Source organism: Salvia miltiorrhiza, chromosome 3 (genome assembly GCF_028751815.1).
Source record: "Salvia miltiorrhiza cultivar Shanhuang (shh) chromosome 3, IMPLAD_Smil_shh, whole genome shotgun sequence".
NCBI lineage: Eukaryota > Viridiplantae > Streptophyta > Magnoliopsida > Lamiales > Lamiaceae > Salvia > Salvia miltiorrhiza.
This window is the reverse complement of record NC_080389.1, coordinates 57,363,154-57,384,482: the sequence shown is the minus strand read 5'-3', so window position 1 is coordinate 57,384,482 and position 21,329 is coordinate 57,363,154. Positions and strand designations below refer to the sequence as shown.

The following is a 21,329-nucleotide window of genomic DNA, read 5'->3' as shown; positions in this document are numbered from 1 at the left end:
GTCAAAAATGTTATTATTTCCATATTTTTATTTATATGGCTAGAATTTCCTATGACTAAAAAGTTTTGGCTAGAGTAGGGTGCTGCCTCAAATTAAATTATAATAGCCCAAAACATATATTCCGGTCCAAACAAAGAGATAATTAAATGAACTGCAAATTAGGATAATAGATTAAAAAATATTCATGCATATTTGCGTGTAACATTATGAATATCTATTTGTAACATCATGTATATATATATATATATATATATATATATATATATATATATATATATATATATATATATTCAACATTATACACATTAAAATCAAAATGAGTGAAAAAAATTTAAAACAGTACATAGGGAAAATCTTAAATCATCATTTTTTGTGCAATACAGTATATTTTTCCAGAGTACATACAATCAACCATTTTATATTCCGTTAAATTTTTGTTAATATTAAAATAACAACAATATAGCAACATCCGACCAGAAAAGAAATACACAATGTTATAATAACATTAGCAATAAAAGAAGGCACTAAATTTTCAGAAATCCTTGGCCATATCTCGGAGCAAATACTTCTGGATTTTTCCAGTAGACGTCTTGGGCAGTTCCGTCTTGAACACCACCATCCTCGGCACCATGAAAAGCGGCAATCTCTCCTTGCAGAACTTCCTTATCTCCTTTTCCGACGTCTTCTCCGCCGCTTCCTCCTTCAAGCTCACGAATGCGCACGGCGTCTCCCCCCAATACCTATCCGGCCGCGCCACTACCGCCGCCTCATGCACGGCTGGGTGGGTGTACAGAACGGCCTCGACCTCGACGCTGCTGACATTCTCTCCGCCGCAAATTATGATATCCTTGGACCTATCCTTCACCTCCAAGTATCCATCTTCATGAATCACGCCGATGTCTCCCGTCCAAAACCACCCATTCTCTCTCATGCACCGCGACGTTCCCTCTGGATCATTGAGATATCCTGACATCAAAGTGCCGCCTCTCAGCACCACCTCCCCCCTCGTCAACCCGTCATGGGCCACGCTCTCGCCGGAGTTTGGCTCCACCACGTCCACATCGGCGGAGCAAATAGATCCAACTCCTTGTCTTGCCTTGAGCCTCGCTCTCTCCGACCCTGTCCAGATCAAACTTAAAAATAATTTTGGTCTGACCTTGTTGTTCTTCGATTTAAGATGTATTTGATGAAGTTTAACTGTGGATTCTTGCTTATGATGATAAGTGTGCTACTTCAAAGTATATAATGATTGGGGACATGATTTGAACAAAAATAGAGATAAAATGGGACATACTCGATTTGTTGTAATAAAGATAAATTATACTCCATCTGTCCCTAAAACATAGTAATTCTTTTGTTGTGTTGTATCTATTCCTAAAACATCTTCTTAATTTTTAGAAATGATTCTACTAATATCTATCTATTACCTTTCAGTTTCTACCTATTTATACATATTGTCACTAATGGATCCACCTCCTTTCATTTTAATTGGTCCATTAATCACTATCATCACTTTTATTTTTGTGGGACCCCTTATTCACTCATCATCAAATACACAAAATTTTTTTAGAGATAATTGCATGTAAATACACCAACTTTGACGAGAATCTATTTTTAATACGAACTTAGAAAAATCCAATAAGATACACAAACTTTGGTTGTCGTTCAAATTTGACTCCGTTAAATCCTAGAATGTTCAAAACTGTCCCCTTTCAAAATAAATTGTACAAAAACCCACTTTCAAATTTATGAGTATAAAAAGTTTAATTTTGAATTTGTGTGTAAAATTTTAATAAATTACCTTGATGAACATGTTTTATTATAATTATAAACCCCATGTTCTCCTCAAATTAAAATGGTATCGGGGGGCTTTTAGCAAAAAATTATAAAATATTTAATATATTAAGTAATTAACCTTATGTGGGAGGAGACTTCAAAGAAATTATCAATCCGGACAACTGTCCGATATGGATACTTGCTTGGATTTGCCTTATTGTTGCTTGGAAACTCGGCAATTGTAGAATATGGGCTTGATAATATTCAATACTCATGATAATTTCATGGATATTTTATCTGTTGTCTTCTCCACGAACATGTCCTTCAAGACATCATCCGCACCATCTAAGATTATCTCGTAGACCATCTCTCTTACCCTTCATCTCTTGGGGAATAATCATGTATGTATTGCATCTCGGACAGTTGTCGGGATCCATAATTTCTTTGGACTCTCCTCCCACATTGGGTTAATTACTTAATAAGAAAACATGTTCGCCAAAGTAATTTGTTAAAGTTTACATGCAAATTAGAAAGTAAATTTTTTTTGTACACATAAATTTGAAAGTGAACTTTTGTGCAATTTATTTTGAATGAGGAAGCATTTTTGAACATTCTAATATTTAACAGAGTCAAATTTGGACGACAACTAAAATTCGTGTATATTATTGAATTTTTCTAAGTTCGTGTTAAAAAAAGATTCTCACTAAAGTTGGTGTATTTACGTGCAGTTATCCTTAACTTTTATTAAAACTTGTGTCGCCTCCCCTTAGAAAGATGTTTAAGGGACGAAAGGTGTATTCATTTTATAAAATGTAAAAACACCGTGAATTCGTATAGTACGGATGAGATCATTAATTTTACAATTTATTGTGTCTCATCATATTGATGTGTTCCACCATTTATTTCCATGTCTTATAATTATTTATAATATTTTAACCCTAAGTAATATTTATCGATTAAAGTTGATTTAAAAAAAATATATACCCTAACTTTAGATTAACACAAATACTCCTGTGCAATCGGTTGCACCGTGCAACTGGTTTCCAAAATGACATTACTTCATTCGGGAAATGACACTTGAACATTTTCAAATGACACTACTTCAACATACAAATGACACTTGAAGATCTTCAAGTATTATTTGTATGTTGAAGTAGTGTCATTCAGAAACCAGTTGCACGGGAAATTGCCTCTTAGATTAATTAGCTTTAATACTCCCTCCGTTCCCCATAAATATGCATAGTTGATCATGACACAAGTTTTTAAAAAAAAAATTGGAGTATTGATAGTCGAGAAAGGGTCTTACGTTGAAGGTAATGTTAACTAGATTGTGGGTAAATAGTGTAAGTTACAAGGGTAAAATTGTGAAAATTATGTGGGGTAGTGTCCAAAAATAGAGTATGCATAAATATGGGGAACAGAGGGAGTAATTAATTGTATTAATTTAAAATTGAATATAAATTAGATTAGTGAGTTTTGATTAATTATTTTAAAATTATACTAAAACGAAATAAATCAATTGGTGAAATAAAAACTCTAAAAAATAAAAGTGAATAAACCTAAAATGGGACAAAAGTCTCATGTGCGTTTCATTATGTAAATCTTTGTTTTTTTTTCTTTTGAAGTGGTCTTGGGTACACCCGGGTGTACTGTACAATCGGGTTGTTGACCCAACTTATATAAATAATATTTTTATAGGTACGGGTCAATCCGATTGTTCGGTACACCCAAGTGTACCTTAAATTTTGTGTTCTCTTTTTTCTTCAAAGGAATGTAAATCATTTTCTAAAATAACTAAATTGGGTAGATATATTAAAAAAATATCAGTATTACGCATTATCTAACATCATTACTTAAATTTTAATCAAAGTGGTCACCGGCCGTTCATTCATAAATACAATAGAAAGTGTTGAAAGTCGTCGTAAATTTTGACACACGTGTATAACCAACACATTTAATGCTTAAGATTAAATGTCTTAAGTTTAAATACATCATTATTCGATCATTAAAATTAGTATTTGTTCTTTCAAAAAAAAATGCAAATTAATTAATATACTCCCTCTGTTCACGAAAAACTGTCCCACTTACTTCATTTTTTTGTCCATAAAAAAGTGTCATGTTTACCTTTTTATACATTCATACACTTTATTTTTCAACTTATTTACAACTTATGACATTAATGAATTCATCATTTTATTTAACCCATACAATACAATTAGTATTACTCCTACTCTCTAATTTCTATTCCACTTAAAATAATTTTATCAGCTTTTTTAATATCTGTGTGTCTGACATCCAAATGAGATACTTTTTTTGTGGACGGAGGAGTAAATAGTTAGGAATCATGAATTTGCATTGGGCTAATTAACAAAAGAGTTGAATAGATAAAGACAATTTTGATTTGAAAGCCCAAATTGGAAAATCCGTGACGTGAGTAGCTTTAAAATGAATTGATGGGAGTATTTAATGGAGTCAACTGGATCGTATGTGTATATAATTATATTTGTACCTGCTAACTGGTCCCACTCTGGCTTCCACGTGCACATCACAACTGGCCCTCCCGTCTCCGTCAGCCCATACCCGTGACTCGTAATGAACCCCAACGACTCAGCCCGTCCAAGCACGGCCGCTGGCGGCGGCGCTCCCGCCGTCATCACATGGACAGGAGCGCTCAACGCCTTCCTCCCGCTCCCGCTGTAGTTGCTCAACATATTCAGCACCACCGGCGCCCCACACATGTGCGTCACTCCGTGCTCCTCCACAGCTCCGTACACAGACGGCGCATCCACGCGGCGGAGGCACACGTTGGCGCCTCCCACCGCCGCCATACCCCAGGCCAAGTTCCACCCGTTGCAGTGGAACATCGGCAGCGTCCACAGGTACACCGGCCGCTGCGGCACGCCCCACTCGAACAACATGTTCAGAGACTGCAGGAACGCGCTGCGGTGGCTATGCACCACCCCCTTGGGCGCCGCGGTCGTGCCGGAGGTGTAGTTCAGCACCATCGGGTCCCACTCGCTGCGGGGCCGGACCCACTCGAACGCCGCGTCGCCGTTTTCCACCATGCTTTCGTAATCAAGATCGAACGAACTGCGTTCGTCGCAGCCGTCGTCTCCGATGAGGACTAAAATGGGGCGGTGATGCGGCGGCCGGAGCAGCGAAACGGCTTCGCGGACGAGAGATGCGGATTCCGAGTCCACGAAAACGAGCTTGGAGTCGCCGTGGCGAAGCAGGTTGGAGACGGCGTTGGCGTTGAGACGGAGGCTGATGGCGTTGAGGACGGCGGCGGCCATGGGGACGGCGAAGTGGAGCTCGCACATGGCGGGGATGTTGGGCGCCACCACGGAGACGACGTCGCCGCGGCTGATGCCGAGGGCGGCAATGGATGAGGCGAGTTTGAGGCATCGTATGCGTGTTTCGGCCCACGTGCGAGTGATGCCGTTGTAGATAATGGAAGGGCAGTCGCCGTAGATGAGGGCGGCTCTTTCAAGAAAGTTGAGAGGAGTTAGAGCAGGTGGATAATTTGCAGGTGATGTTGGTTGTTCCTTGCCGAGTTCAGGCGCAGAGTTGTTGAAGGGAGGCACCGATATTGAAGCATGGGTTGCGCGATGTTTGGGTGCGTGTATTGATTGAGGTTGTCGCCGCCGTGGAAGAAACGCTGTGAATTGGCGGAAGGATAATGGAGAAGAAGAAGAAGAAGAATGCCTCAAATTAGGCTGTGTGTGAGAGAGAGTATTCATGATTTACGCTCGCATGTTTAATTCGTTGGTGGAACGAGGGATATATGTTAATACGGATGACGAAATCATGAAACTAAATTTAATAATTTGTCAAATTTTATTTATGAAAATATATATATAAAAAATAGAATGATATTGCATGTGTAGAAAATAATTCGTAGCTATGTGATGGATTTTAAATTTCATTAGTATGTGAGAATCATATGCAGATATGATAAGCTTGCATATGTTGCACACAACTCAACAATTTATGGTTTGGCTTCCGAGGAAATAAATCTTGGATATCCAAAATGCTAAATGTAGCGTGAAAGTACTTGAAATCTGGTGCTTTCACGTTTTGGTGTCTAGCTTACTTATTCATTTTTCTTTTTAACAATATGTTTTATTATTTTTCTTTTATTTTAATTTTTGGTGCTCTAGTTTAAAACATACTCCCTCCGTTTCCCGACTCATAAATATGCACGACACCGAATTTTAATCAAAAGTTGGTTGGAGTATTAATAGTGGAGAAATGGTCCCACATTGAGCATATTGTTAAATAAATTGTGTGGGTAAATAGTGTAAGTTACAATAATAAAATTGTAAAAATTATGTGTGGAGTTGTCCAAAAATAGAGCGAGCATAAATTTGGAGAACGTACCAAAAAGGAAATATATGCATAAATATGAGGACATAGGGAGTATTTAGCTCTTATATTTCGTTTTTATATGACATCTCTTATTACATTTGTGGATGCATGATTGGCATGCAATAATACTAAGGGGGCGTATACTTTACATGATTGATAAGATGTATGATTGAATATTTTTATTCTTAAACAATGCGACAATAATTAAACAAAACTAGCTTAAATGATATAAATAATTAAGGTCTTGGGATAATCCCAAAATTTCAATCCATCAAATTAAATAAGGGATTAATCTTATTATTTTTTATCTATTAAACGCCCTTAAAAGTAAGATTTAAATTTTATATAAAGAAAATATATACCCCTAGACAATCCTAAATCCTTAGAATTATATCACATATCTTTTATATATACATGCAATAGATAAATGCCATACAAATTAACAATAACGGATCTTGAATGCTAAAATATACACTTAAATCTCATGTTACAACAATAGTTTTAATATAATGAAAGTATTAACTCAAGCAAGGGGCAATATTCAATTCTAGCAATTTTCACACAGCAAAAGGAAATTCTATATATCCATGTAAATAAAAATGGAAAATTAGTAGACATTTTTAACTATTATGCCCTTAAACGTTACACGATTACACGATTTTTTTTGTGTAATCAAACTTCGTATAATGATGTAAATAACACTATTACCCAAATTTATGTATGAAATTTTTCGTGTAATAATATTAAACCAAAAATGACTACTCTTTTATATTTTTATCTATATAATTATAAAATTCTATTAATATATATTTAATATACATTTTTAGTTAGGATAGGTGGTGCCTCTAAAAATAATAATAAAAGCATTAATTATATCTAAAAAAAATTAATAGAAGATACTCGGCCGGAAGATGAGACTACATTTTTAATAGATTACATTACGTGTACGTTAATTCTAAAATAGATAACATATTTTCTTCCAAAAAGAAGATAGATTAAGCTTTTTTTTTTTTGACAGAATTAAAAGAAGTATTTATTATATAATCAAATAAGCAATTCGCATGCAAATAAGACTTCTACACTATATAAAAGTGAAAAAACTATTCGCATGTAAATGAAACCACTATCCACAAAAAAAAAAAAAAAAAAAAAAAATTATTCAAATGCAAACGGAATTATTATCCACCCAAAAATAAAAATATGCAGACGGGATCATTATCCACATAAAAATGTGAAAACTATCCGTACACAGACGAGATTGAATTCAAGATTTTTCATAAAAGAAAATCTTTAAATACATCAACTTTACTACTTAAACTAGACCTAGTTTACATTATGTATAGGTTTTGATCCTCATAATTGCCTATGAAGGACAGAATATTTAATTTTGGAGGCCTTATAAATATAGGGGCGGATAACTGATAACTCTAGAGAAGCCTAATTAATTAGATTAGCAATTTATATAAATTAGCATTTGCTTCCGTGCCAATACAAGAGAAACATGTTTATATTTTCTGTTTATATAAAATTTAAAAGGGTAATTGCCCCTAAATATATTACATTTTTCCATTTTTTGGAATTGCATATTACCTTTAAAATCCGTTTCATAATACATAACTTTTTTTTTCTTCTAGAATTGCACATGGTCAGCCAACCACCAACCGAAAAAATGATGTGGATGCCGGAAACGCCACATATACAAGCCGAAAAAAAATAAAATTTAATTAATGTGGCAGCCATGTAGAATTTTTTTTTATTTTTATTTTTTGCTATTAAATTCGAATTTTCAGAATATAGAATTAAGACATTAATTTCTCAAATCCCCAACTTTTCCCTAAATCCCTTAGTTTTACAATTTTCCCATTCGCAACAAATTATCGAACGGACGGATCTTTATCGGCTTGCGCTGAACCCGATGGTTGGCCTCCTGACATCATTGATCGCAACCTTCCCTCACTAGATCCCACGAAAACAGCAATTTCCCATCGCCCCTACAGTTCTACCATAATCAACAACACAACAACACTAAATGCATTTAAACCAGCCAAAAAAGGATTATATCAACTAAGTTTTCAGCACAGTAGGCCCTGGATAAAGAAAGCAACCCACGCCAAATGCATAATGAATAATTTAAATTGCCGGCTTGTTCGCTTTAATTTAGTTTGTGGAATCTATGCAAATTAGCAGTTCATGTTAGGAGAAAGATCGCAATCTAAGTTAAATCAACGGCGACACGTTCGTCTCTCTGCCTGGTTCGTCCCGTGCGCTAGAGCCTTGGTCGTCGGTTCGTCGCGTGCGCCAGAGCCTTCGTCGCTAGTTCGTGTTGGTGTAATCGCTAGAGCAAGTGCAATCGCCGGAGTTGGAGCCTTTCTTGGTGCTGGTGTAGTAATAAATAATTTGAAGCCGCAGTATCACACCTCAGTCTAATATAATACTCCCTCCGTCCCACGAGTCTTGACACGTTTTATTTTTTGGGCCGTCCCACGAATCTTGACACGTTTCCTTTTTTGGCAATAATTATTATCTTCTCTCTCTTACTTTATCACCTTTATTATATTCTCTCTCTTACTTTATCACTTTTATTACCTTCTTTCTCCTACTTTATCAATTTTATACTTTATTAATTACACACTTAAAACACTAATCTACAACTCCTTAATTTCCGTGCCGAACCCAAACGTGTCAAGACTCGCGGGACGGAGGGAGTAAACATTTAAACAGCCCAAAAGCAAATAAAAGGCCTTCAAACAATTTTTTGTGGCCCAAAACTGTAGGGACCAGTTATGGATTCTGCGCTCACTTATCCACGACCAAGTTACCCATTGTTTAGTTGATGATAATTAATTACAAATAGAAATAGTGCCTCAAAAAAAAAAAATTACAAATAGAAATAGGGATTGATTGGTTAGTTTATAATTTTCTCATCTTAGTGTCACGTTTCGGTTTTTGCAGCACTCTTCGTTTAGTTTTTAATTAAATTAGAGTTCACGATTTTTTTTATATATAAATTGTACAAATAAATAAAGAAATTTAAAGACCGCACTACGGTGAACTCGAACTCAGGACGCCAGTCCTTGAACATTAACTACCTAGAGTCCAAAACTTTCTTTTTTGACATCTCATTCATAATGTCCCTGTTGGAATATAAAAATAAACTTGATTTTTTGAGTGAAGATATTTTAAAAGAAAAATATAGAGAATTCTAGAGAAAGTAAGTGAAGATATTTGTATTAGAAATATCTAGAATCAAGATATTTTAAAAGAAAAATATAGAGAATTCTAGAAAAAGTAAGTGAAGATATTTGTATTAGAAATATCTAGAATCAAGATATTTTAAGTAGAAAAATCTAGATAGAAAAAATCAAGAGAATTCTAGAATTCTCACTTGACTACTATATATATGTGGAGGTTGTATCAATTGTTTAGAATGAAGTGAATTGAAGAAAGATTGTGTTAGCAAACTCCAATCCTCCCACTAAAATTCTTAAGCACACACACGTCCACAACCAATTTTCTCTAAATTTCCTCCTACCAATTAAATAAATCCTCCATTATATATACTTATATTCCAACAAAGTGGTATCAGAGCCATAAAATCCTACCTGTGGAATGGCCAACCTACAATCGTTTCAAGTCCCCATGCTCAACAAGAGCAACTTCGACAATTGGAGCATCAAGATGAAGGCACTATTGGGAGCCCACGACGTTTGGGAGATCGTGGAGAATGACTACGAGGAGCCGCAGGACGAGGCCGCACTATCCCAACAACAAAAGGATAGATTGCGAGACGCGAGAAAGAGAGACAAGAAGGCTCTCTGTCTCATTTATCAAGCGCTAGGGGACGATGATTTCGAGAAAATCTCGAATGCAAGTACCGCCAAAGAAGCGTGGGAGAAGCTCCAGAACGCGTGCAAAGGAGCGGAGCAAGTAAAAAAGGTACGACTTCAAACTTTAAGAGGAGAGTTTGAGTCTTTACATATGAAAGAGTCCGAATCGATTTCGGATTATTTTTCAAGAGTCTTGGCGGTGTCTAATCAAATGAAAAGAAATGGTGAAAAGTTGGAGGATGTTAGAATTATGGAGAAAATATTACGCTCACTAACTCCAAGATTTGAGCATATAGTAATCACAATTGAAGAAACTAAAAATTTGGAGGAGATGACAATCGATCTCTTGTTGGGGTCGCTGCAAGCATATGAGGAAAAGCAAAAGAAGAAGCAAGAAATTTCAGAGCAACTTTTAAAGTTGCAAGTAAGCCCGAAAGAGAAAGAAGAAGATCCGAGCAATGGCTATGGACAGTCCGGGAGAGGACGTGACAAAGGGCAAGATCGAGGCAGAGGCCGAGCACGTGGACGTGGTCGAGGACGAGGAGGCTTCGTCAACAATGGTGAAAGAAATGAGTTTACAAGTGGTCGGGGGAGGAGCAACCCGCAGTCGAGGTACGATAAATCTTCAATAAAGTGTTATAATTGCCATAAATTTGGGCACTATGCTTCCGAGTGCAGAAGTGAAAAAGTAAAGATTGAAGAGAAGGCCAATTATGCCGAAAGTACAAATCAAGATATTGGAAGTGTGCTTCTGGCATATAAAGGAGAAGCTGGAAGAGATGGCACGTGGTACCTCGACACTGGTGCTAGCAATCACATGTGCGGGAAAAGAAATATGTTTGTGGAGCTCGATGAGTCGGTAAGTGGCAACGTCTCATTTGGTGATGAATCTAAAATTCCAGTTAAAGGAAAAGGGAAAATTTTAATTCGCTTGAAGAATGGAAATCATGAATTTATTTCCAACGTTTATTACGTGCCCAATATGAAAAATAATATCTTGAGTTTGGGACAACTCTTAGAGAAAGGTTATGATATTCACATGAGAGATTATAACCTTTCAATAAGAGATGGAAAAAATAATCTTATTGCCAAGGTGCCAATGTCTGAAAATAGAATGTTCTTATTGAATATTCGAAATGACATGGCAAAATGCCTGAAAGCGTGTTACCAAGATAAGTCTTGGTTGTGGCATCTTCGGTTTGGGCACTTGAACTTTGGTGGTTTGGAGTTGCTGTCAAAGAAGGAGATGGTGAGAGGTTTACCATCCATCAAGCATCCCGATCAACTCTGCGAAGGTTGTCTACTCGGGAAGCAGTTCAGAAAGCCATTCCCAAAGGAGTCAAGCTCAAGAGCTCAAAAGCCACTGGAGTTGATTCATGCCGACGTGTGTGGGCCGATAAATCCAAGCTCCCTCGGTAAAAATAATTATTTTCTGCTATTCATTGATGATTTTTCTAGAAAAACGTGGGTATATTTCTTGAAGCAGAAGTCAGAAGTATTTGATGCATTCAAGAAATTCAAAGCTGCCGTCGAGAAGGAGAGCGGACGACAAATCAAGGCCCTGAGGTCCGATCGAGGCGGAGAATTCACATCAAAGGAGTTTCTAGAATTTTGCGAAGCAAATGGAATTCGACGGCCCCTGACAGTTCCGAGATCCCCCCAACAGAACGGAGTGGCGGAAAGAAAAAACAGAACAATCATGGAGATGGCGAGGAGCATGCTAAAGACGAAGAATCTGCCTAAAGAGTTTTGGGCCGAAGCAGTGGCGTGCGCGGTGTACCTATCCAACCGATCGCCGACAAGGAGCGTGTGGGGAATGACTCCACAAGAAGCCTGGAGCGGGAGAAAGCCAGGAATTTCTCACCTAAAGGTATTTGGGAGCAAAGCCTACGTGCATGTACCAGATGAGAGAAGGAAGAAGCTCGACAATAAAAGTGAAGCATTCATCTTTATCGGGTACGACTCTAACTCTAAAGGCTATAAGTTATATAATCCAAATACCAAGAAAACAGTGATAAGTCGAGATGTGGAGTTCGACGAAGAAGGAGTGTGGGATTTTAATCCCAGTGGTGACTTCACCTTCATCCCACAATTCGATGATGAAAGGACAGTCGAGCAAGTTGGAGAAGTCTAACAAGAGGTAGTGACTCCGCTAGCTTCACCTATACAAGTTACTGAAGACTCGCCACCATCTTTCTTAAATGAAAGAGCCACACCACGAGCAAGGAATTTGGATGAGATATATGAAGACACTGAAAGGTTAGAAGATCTCACCTTGTTTTGCCTATCTGCTGATTATGAACCTAAAGCAGCAAATAGTGAAAATTGGCGAGTTGCAATGGACGAAGAGATCAAAGCTATAAACAAGAATGATACGTGTGAGCTCGTGACACTACCGGAAAGGCACAAGGCCATTGGAGTCAAGTGGGTGCATAAGGTTAAGAAGAATTCCAAAGGTGAAGTTGAAAGATATAAAGCAAGGCACGTCGTGAAAGGATTTCGCCAAATTCAGAAGTTTGCTCGGAATGAAAAATCAAGTTTAAGGGGGAGTGTTGGAATATAAAAATAAACTTGATTTTTTGAGTGAAGATATTTTAAAAGAAAAATATAGAGAATTCTAGAGAAAGTAAGTGAAGATATTTGTATTAGAAATATCTAGAATCAAGATATTTTAAAAGAAAAATATAGAGAATTCTAGAAAAAGTAAGTGAAGATATTTGTATTAGAAATATCTAGAATCAAGATATTTTAAGTAGAAAAATCTAGATAGAAAAAATCAAGAGAATTCTAGAATTCTCACTTGACTACTATATATATGTGGAGGTTGTATCAATTGTTTAGAATGAAGTGAATTGAAGAAAGATTGTGTTAGCAAACTCCAATCCTCCCACTAAAATTCTTAAGCACACACACGTCCACAACCAATTTTCTCTAAATTTCCTCCTACCAATTAAATAAATCCTCCATTATATATACTTATATTCCAACAGTCCCAACCAAAAATAGAAAATAATCTGTTTTATTTACTTTCTATTTCTCTCCTTATTTACTTTATCATTCTCTTACTTTATTTACATTTTTTAAATTTGTGTGTCCCATTTCTTGGGAATGTTATTATTGAGATGGAGGAAGTATTAGATGAATGTGTTGTGAGTGAAAAAATAACTACACTTTTATCGTAAATAAGGATAAAAGGTAGGAGATTTGCTCAAATTTCTACTAAAATTGTCCCACTTTTCAAAATAACTACACTTGAATTCCAATGCTACTGAAGCAAATTTATGTAGAAAATCAGTACTCAGAATTTTTGAATTTGTGGCTTACACGATAAGGCAGTCATGTTTCTGAAGGAAAATGTGCACCAATTAATTTGAGTTGGATTAATAGTCAGAAAATACACGAACTTTTACTAAATTTGTAAATTGTACATGACCTTTAAAAATAGCCCCAAAATACATAACTTTTAATGTAATTGCAAATTGCACATGTGTTGACCAACACATTAATCCATGTTGACGTGGCTCCCGGAATTTTCCTACGTGGACGACCGGCGACGATGGGAATACGACGTCATTTTTTACTTACGTTTTAACACTCAAAACGACGTCGTTTTGAGTGATTATAACTATATATATATATATATATATAATCCCCTGCAATCCACCACCACTACCACCGCCTGAATCCAGCCACCCCAATCAAACTCTCACAAGACTCTATTTTCTCACAAGATATGCAAATAGAGAGACGTGTAAAATCGGCGAGAAGGAAATGAACAACAAATGAACCCCGTCGCCGACTTCAGGTTCTTGAGGTCGGTGTAGACTTGGAGCCACTGAGCGGGATCGTCGGAGTCCAGATTTGGTGCGCCTTTCGCTTCATACACGAGCCACAGAGCACCCAAATCCTCCGCTACTTTCGCTAGGCCGCCGTGCCAGATAAGGATTTTTAGGGAGGGCGTGCGGCGGAGGAGGATGAAGGAGATAATGAGGGTTTGGAGAGGAACAGATGAGAAGAAGAATTTCAAAGAGGAAGAGGAAGGGCCGCGGGGCGGCGGAGGAAGAAAGAGGGCTGCAGGCTTAGATCTGCAAATCGTGGAGGAAGAGGGAGGGCGGCGGGCGGCGAAAGTTGTGGAAGAAAAAGGAGTGCAGCGGGAGGAAGAGAGAGTGCGGCGGGGCGGCGGAGTAAGAGGGAGGGCCACGGACCTAGATCTGCAAATCGTGGAGGAAGAGGAAGGGCCGGGGGGCGGCGGAGGAAGAGGGAGAGTCAGCAACGTGGGGAAGAACCAAATCGGGCAAGAGATTGAAGAAGAAGAACAAGGACGTGTGGTTCAAGATAATTTTCTTTATTTTTTTCTCCCTATCAAAACACGTTGTTTTGAACGCGTGGCTTGCCACCGTGTAATAAATGACACGTGTAATGTCATGTAGTTTAAAATAGTGTCCACGTCGTCGCCGGTCAAATATAAGAGTGGTTGGAATTTTTGCCGAGTGCAAATTGTAATTAAATCAAAAATTATATATTTTGGAGTGATTTTTGAAGGTCGTGTGCAATATGCAAACCCCGCAATAATTGATATATTTTTCGACTATTAACCCATTTGAGTTTAAATAAGTGGTTGTAAAACACCATCAAAATCTGTCTCCAACTATATACAATTATGCGCCCACATTTAATGAAGAATGCACGACAATTTAAAATATTGGAGAATCTTTGTTTAATTTAAATTTCGGTAATTTTGCACTGAAGAGCTATGATATCACTGCAAAATTCCCCATGCGTGTAGCTAACAATTATTTAAATATTCAAATAGATATATAATGTCGTTATTTCAAAAGATGGATAGTTTTTCTTTTTCTTTTTCTTTTTCTTTTTTGAAACCCAAGAAATGGATATAGTTATGATAGATAGTTCAAGATAGTTGGATAGTTCAATAGATTACCACAAAAAATTAAGGGTTAGGAGCGAGATTATGTCTAAAAATAAATTATGCTTTATTCATGGGACAGACAAAATAGGAAAGAGAGCATAATTTTATTGGACGGATGGAGTATATATAGTTATTAAGGTTCAATATATTGTTTATACAGTGGCCTAAGATTTTGGTTCATGATTATTAATTAATCTTGAAAAATTATTTCAAAATGCATAACGAGAGGGTGGGTGAGCCTCTGTCGCTTGGTGTGGACTGTGGATCGTCCTTTGAATTTATTTTGCATTTATAGTAAACATAACAGGTTGTTGAAAAGTTATTAATTACGTGAATTAATCTATTTTAGAATCCGGAAACTGTGGAATACATGTTTCCACTTTAAAACAATTCAATCCACTTTCATGTGGGTAGGGTAAGACGAGCTCGTTTTATAAGAATTTTTTTTTCCTCAAAATTTTTTTTTTCACTCGTTGTATAAGACAAGCTCATTTTATACTTATACATGCCGCAATTAATACTATTATAAAGATGGTTCAATTTCGTCAAAGTTGGTGGAGTCTAATTAATACTCTCTGCTCCATTTAACATGATCACTTATTTTTCTGGACACACAAATTAAGAATAAATGTGATTAAATGATAAAAGTGATAAAAAAAATTATGGAGCCCACAACTTTTATGAGATAAAAAAGTTTCCTTCTTTTAAAAATGGTCATGTTAAATGGGACAGTCCAAAATAAAAAAATGATCATGCTAAATAGGACGGAGGGAGTACTATTAAAAAGATGGTCAAATATATTTTCATCAAAATTGGTGGAGAATCTACGTTTTAAGATATTTTTGCGAGAGATTTGGGGTTCAGTTCCACCTGTTTGCGGTGTAATTTTTTCACCTTTATCCATCTATATGGTGTAGTTTTGTGGCAGCTTTGTTTGGACCATGGCTAATGTTTGTGACTATTTTTAAGATTGTACGTCAATAATTCAAATAATATTAAACACAATCATCAGAATCTCAACCATCCAATAAACAAGTTAGACGAGCCTATTAAAGGTACAAATAAATTAAATTAATTTACGAGCGACAAATAAGCCAGAAGAGCCTATTAAAGGTAAAAAATAAATTAAATTAACTTCGAGCAATAAATATATAAATAAAATTAATTACGAGTTTACTGTCTTGAATTTTTAGTGCATATATATTCTTGCTTGTTTATATGCTCACGAGCAGTGCAAGTTCGAGTTTGATATTTACGTGTTTTTTAAGTATCACAGGCTTAAAATTCGAGTTAAATTCATTTGACATTTTCCATTTTATACGTATAAAATTTCCATTTACACTTACGCCTACTGAGCTACTTAAATGAGCGAGTTCAAAACTCATTAAAATAAATCATCATGGGCTTAGTGAAGTATAGAGTAATAGTATATCGTAAAAGTTTGAATCCTATCTAGTTCAAATTAATAAATCGAGCTCGAACTTGCTATTATCAATTTGATTCATGCGGTTCGTTTACAATACTAGTATCTTGGAGCAAAATTTAATACGTAACAGATACAACAGTATTATATTAAATAGATTGGTATTAATTAAATTGTAAATCATAAACCATATTATTTTACCATATCAGGTGAAAATCTGATGTTGCTTTTAACTAATTATATTCATGTTAGGCCTCCCCCCTCCGTGTCCAATGTTAATCAACATGAATTAGAACAACCAGATTATAGTAGTACAATACAAATACTCCGTTCCACTTATCTTGAAACACTTTGCTTTTTGGACGTCCCACATATCTTGAAACATTTTCTTATTTGACAAAATTTTACCCTTTATTCACCTTTTTACTTTTTCACCTACACACAAAACACTACTTTCTTAATTTTCGTACCCGACAAAAAAGTCTCAAGATAATCAGAACGAAGGAAATACTAAATTTAAATAAACAGTAGGAATTACTTCAACTGGAAGAGTGCTGCCCAATGTCTAGTTATTTACGGTCATTGGGGAGAATTGTTTTCACTAAACCTATAAAATTATTATATTCGATGTACAATTAACTGCATTCGTAATTCATATTTTAACTGCATGCGTATAATGTGTGTATATATGGATTTAGGAGCAATGGGCACGTTCATGCATGGATCAAGTAGATAGGATTGTTCACCAAATGGAGCTCGTTTTATCTAGGAAGATTGACAGGTATAAATTGAGTTAAATAATCCAACATTGCAAATTTATCTTACAATTTATTAGATAAACTAGGTTCAACACAACTCATAATTAAACTATTCAATATATCATAAAAGTCGTTATTTTATAATTTCTCTATCTTGTTTAATTTTATCGAAATACCTCTAAAAGTACTTTGGGTTCCAACTTTATTATTAACAATTTACTTTGTACTTAAATCAACTACACCTTAATAGTTAATACTGCCCAAAAGAAATTAGATGTTTCAAATGAGATAGAGAGAATATATATTTTCTTCGCTTAAATAATTAAATAAAAATAAGATAAAGTGAGAACGTTATTTTTACGTAAGAATTGGTGAGAACACTGCACAAACCTATAAAACCCATGAACAAGAAATGACTAGAGTAAACAAATATAAATTAATATAATACATGCACAATCAAAATATATATTTGATTTTGTCATGTTCGTGTGTTATATTTAATTGTTCGCACTGACCATTTCTTGTTCATAAATTTTACTATATATGTTATGAATGTATTCTCAGCTCTCATCATCAAATATATAATTCTCACTAGATCCCATTTTCCTATCTTTGTTTTTTAATTTGCTTATAATGCGGAAATCAGTCTAATTTTCCTCAACAACTTTAGATATTTTCCTTCATGCAAACCGTGGAAACTCATGAAATTCTAGAAACGATAATAAATGTTTCCGAATTCTAGTTGGGCCAAAAGCGTCCAATTTATACCAAAATTTCAATTCTGTACCACTCGATCTGTATTTGTTAGCATTTTTGGAAGTGTGAACTAATCGAGCTAAGTCGATTAATACCATATCATCTTCTTCTAAATTTAATCGATATACCATATAAAACTTCGATTGCATATTTATCCAAGTGGAATCAAATAAACAAATCTTTTCACATACTTGAATCATTAAACGCGCGTATGAATATACGACCAATTATATCCAAAGAGAATTTAATTAATTATTTAAAAGATCCGTTCATAAAATATTGTCATAAGAGAGGGAGACACGAATTTTAAGAAAATATGTGTTGTTTATTTAGTTAGTAGAGCAAGAAGCCCACAAATAAAAAAAAGTGAAAAGAAAAAAAGTGATTAAGTTAATGAGTGGAGAATGAGGCCCACATGTTAATGAGTGGAGAAATAGACCCACAAATTTACTAAAAATAGATTATGATAACTTTTTGTGGACAGATTAAAATGACAAATTAATTAGAACAACATTTTGTGGACGGAGGGAGTACTTAATACACATTTTTCATTCCTTTCAAAACAAAAAACAAAAAACTAATTTTTCATGATGTGATCATCCTGACTCGCATCCTGATCCAAACCCGCATTTTGACTCAAATCATGTAAATAACACTATTTGATTATACAAATGACACTGTGTATAAATGACACTATAATATTGTAAATGACACCGTGTGTAATTGACACTATTCAGAAATACAAATGACACTTCTTGTATTTGACACCATAAGATTGTAAATGACACTATAACACTATAAGATTGAAAATGACGTCCCGAAGGGGACACCAAGCGGTGCAACCTCCTGCATGTAAACAGTGAGGTCCCAGGTTCAAACCCCACTTGCCACTGCTCCCCCTCCCCAACTCCCCCAAGTCAAAAAAAATAAAATTGAATGACGTTACAATATTTTAAAATGCTATCATTTATACAATTGAATATTGTCAATTATAAGCAGTGTCATTTATACGATTTGAGTCAGAATGCGGATTTGGATTAGTATGCGGACCAAGATTTGGGTATGGGTCAACTCGGGTGTGCGATACACCCCAGTGTACAGGATATTTTGTGATTTTTCATTCCTTTCAAATAAAAAACTCATTTTTCATTAATCCGAATCTTGTCAAATTCACGCGCAGTAGCCATTAGGTACATCCATGTGCATATAAATATGCATGGACAGGTAACTGGTTAATTACAGGCTTTACAGCAGTACTATCTCAACACTAACCAAAATTCAAAAAAAAAAAAAAAAAAGAATGTGGAAGGAAGGAGATGAAGAGCCCGCCAGCCCCAGCGCTCGATTGATGCAGGCACCGAAATTCAACCTCTGCATAATTTCAGTGATGGGCTACAACACCAAAATCGACACCAACTTATACAAGAAATGCGTCGAACAGACTCTCCTCAAGCACCCCCGCTTCGCCAGCATCCTAGTAATCAACCCTACTCTTTCCGTCTCCTATTTTATTTCATCGCGTTTCTAACTGATTTTCTCGTTAAAACAAGGTCGCGAACGACGGCAAGTGCCGTTGGAGGCGCACCAGCGTAGACGTGGACAACCACGTCTACGAAGTGGATTTGGATCCGGATCCTGACGCGGAATCCTCCGACGAATTGGTCGAAAACTACGCGTCGAATCTGTCCAAGATTCCGTTGGACTCCGCGAAGCCGTTGTGGGAAATCCACATTCTCAACGTGGAAACGTCGGACGCGAGCGCCACGGTGTTGTTCAAGCTCCATCACTCGATGGGAGACGGCGTGTCGCTGATGGCGCTCTGCCACGCTTGTTCTAGAAGCATCTCGAACCCCGACGCTTTGCCGGCATACCCGTCGTCGAAGGAACGCGGACGGCGACGGGAATGCCGCGGGACTGTGATGAGCTTTTTTGTCTTGGTGTGGACGCTGCTTGTGATTTCGTTCAACACGTTGCTTGATGTCGCGTTGTTTCTGGCTACTATTTTCTTTCTGGAGGATTCGAGAACTCCCGTTAAAGCTGCAGGCGCCGGCGACGGAGGAGGGGAACCGTCACGGACGCGGTTCGTGCACCGGGTCGTTAGTCTTGACGACGTTAAGCTCGTGAAGACGGCGTTGAATGCGGTGATCATCTACGCGCATTAATTCTTTCATCACATGTCTTTTTATTTTTGTCGGATATATTGACTTAATTTGGAGGATTTTGACTTTATGTTTTGGATGGTATCTGAATTTTTCAAGAGTATTAATGATGTTGTGCTCGGAGTCACTGAAGCCGGCCTCAGTCGTTACCTCAACGCAAGATATGGTGAATCACATTAATTCTCGATTATTTTTTATGAATATAATTAAGAATATATATAATACAGTAATTCTTTTTCTTTTGAGATTATTATCTAATTCACTTACGTCGCATGCAGAGAACGATAGAGAAACTGGTGCAGAAATAATTAAGAGTGGCACAAATTCGTTGCCTAGAAATCTACGCTTTAGATCAGCTGTTGTCTTTAACCTCAGACCATGTCCAACAATTGAGGTAATTAATTAAGCACAAACTGTGACAACAACAAATAAGAATCTATGCTGATTAATAATTGGAAAAAGTTCCTAAGTCGATGGGGAAAAATTTTATTGCAGGATTTGGCTGAGATGATGGAGAAAGAGGAGTTGAATGGAATGTGGGGGAATTTCATAGGCATAGTGATTCTCCCCTTCACGATTGATATGCAAGAGGATCCTTTGACATACATTCGTAGAGCAAAAAGCAGCATGGATCGAAAGAAACTATCACTCGCTCACAAATGTGCATTCTTGGTGATGAAGCTAACGATGTTGTTATTTGGGGTGAAGGTAACACCGACTTAGCTTCTTCATTCATGTCATAATTAATGCATGTAATTAATGTAATCTCACGATGCAGGCAGCAGCTGGCATGACACGCTCTGTTTTCAAACACACAACTTTAACTTTCTCAAATGTGATGGGCCCAAAAGAGGAGGTCAATTTATTTGGACACCATTTGCGCTACATTGCGCCTTCTGTCTACGGCTTTCCTCAAGTATGTGATCCAATTTTATTTTAGGAATTAATTTTGATTAATAATAATAATTAATCGAGGCTATTTTTTACAATGGGTTGCAGTCGCTAGTGGTCCATCACCAAAGTTACGGTGAGAAGCTTATAATATCGATCGGTGCTGATGAGAAGTTGATCCCAAATCCTCATCAACTCTGCGATGAGTTGGTTAAATCTCTACAAATTATCAAAGCAGCTGCAATAAAAAGAGAGCTTTTCGACAAGTTCTGAATTTAATTTGCGTCTTGTTTACATGATGTTTCTCAGCTAGTTAGTATATGTAAGTTTCAAGTTTTACAAGACATTCATTGTGTCGGATACTTTTGTTTCCCTTTGGATATCTAATACTACTATCTTGTATATATAAGTAACTTATAGTATACTATTATTTATGTCGTA

General features: G+C 36.4%; 2 protein-coding genes across 2 annotated transcripts; one reads left to right on the top strand and one right to left on the bottom strand.

The window, feature by feature from the left end:
• Window positions 1–414: 414 nt before the first annotated feature.
• Window positions 415–5,673, bottom strand: LOC131014691 (2-methylpropanoate--CoA ligase CCL4-like). Its single transcript, XM_057942744.1, has 2 exons — window positions 4,286–5,673; window positions 415–1,119 (listed from the first exon to the last, which is right to left on the bottom strand). Exons 1-2 carry the CDS (start codon window positions 5,514–5,516, stop codon window positions 533–535), a joined length of 1,818 nt encoding a protein of 605 aa, XP_057798727.1. The 5' UTR covers window positions 5,517–5,673; the 3' UTR covers window positions 415–532.
• A 13,394-nt stretch (window positions 5,674–19,067) lies between these two features.
• Window positions 19,068–21,329, top strand: LOC131014702 (wax ester synthase/diacylglycerol acyltransferase 11-like). The gene is made up of 7 exons (XM_057942757.1): window positions 19,068–19,315; window positions 19,389–19,979; window positions 20,097–20,163; window positions 20,276–20,391; window positions 20,493–20,705; window positions 20,776–20,913; window positions 20,997–21,329. The coding sequence occupies exons 1-7, from the start codon at window positions 19,139–19,141 to the stop codon at window positions 21,159–21,161; spliced, it is 1,467 nt and encodes a 488-aa protein (XP_057798740.1). The 5' UTR covers window positions 19,068–19,138; the 3' UTR covers window positions 21,162–21,329.

What these genes read in the sequence shown, in the direction of transcription:
- LOC131014691 (XM_057942744.1), bottom strand. Translation starts at nt 5,516, where the DNA reads ATGAATACTCTCTCTCACACACAGCCTAATTTGAGGCATTCTTCTTCT. An exon ending in AGAGTGGGACCAGTTAGCAG is followed by an intron (nt 1,120 to 4,285) that starts GTACAAATATAA and finishes TGATCTGGACAG; the next exon opens with GGTCGGAGAGAGCGAGGCTC.
- LOC131014702 (XM_057942757.1), top strand. Translation starts at nt 19,139, where the DNA reads ATGTGGAAGGAAGGAGATGAAGAGCCCGCCAGCCCCAGCGCTCGATTG. An exon ending in CCCGCTTCGCCAGCATCCTA is followed by an intron (nt 19,316 to 19,388) that starts GTAATCAACCCT and finishes CGTTAAAACAAG; the next exon opens with GTCGCGAACGACGGCAAGTG. An exon ending in CTGTCTACGGCTTTCCTCAA is followed by an intron (nt 20,914 to 20,996) that starts GTATGTGATCCA and finishes AATGGGTTGCAG; the next exon opens with TCGCTAGTGGTCCATCACCA.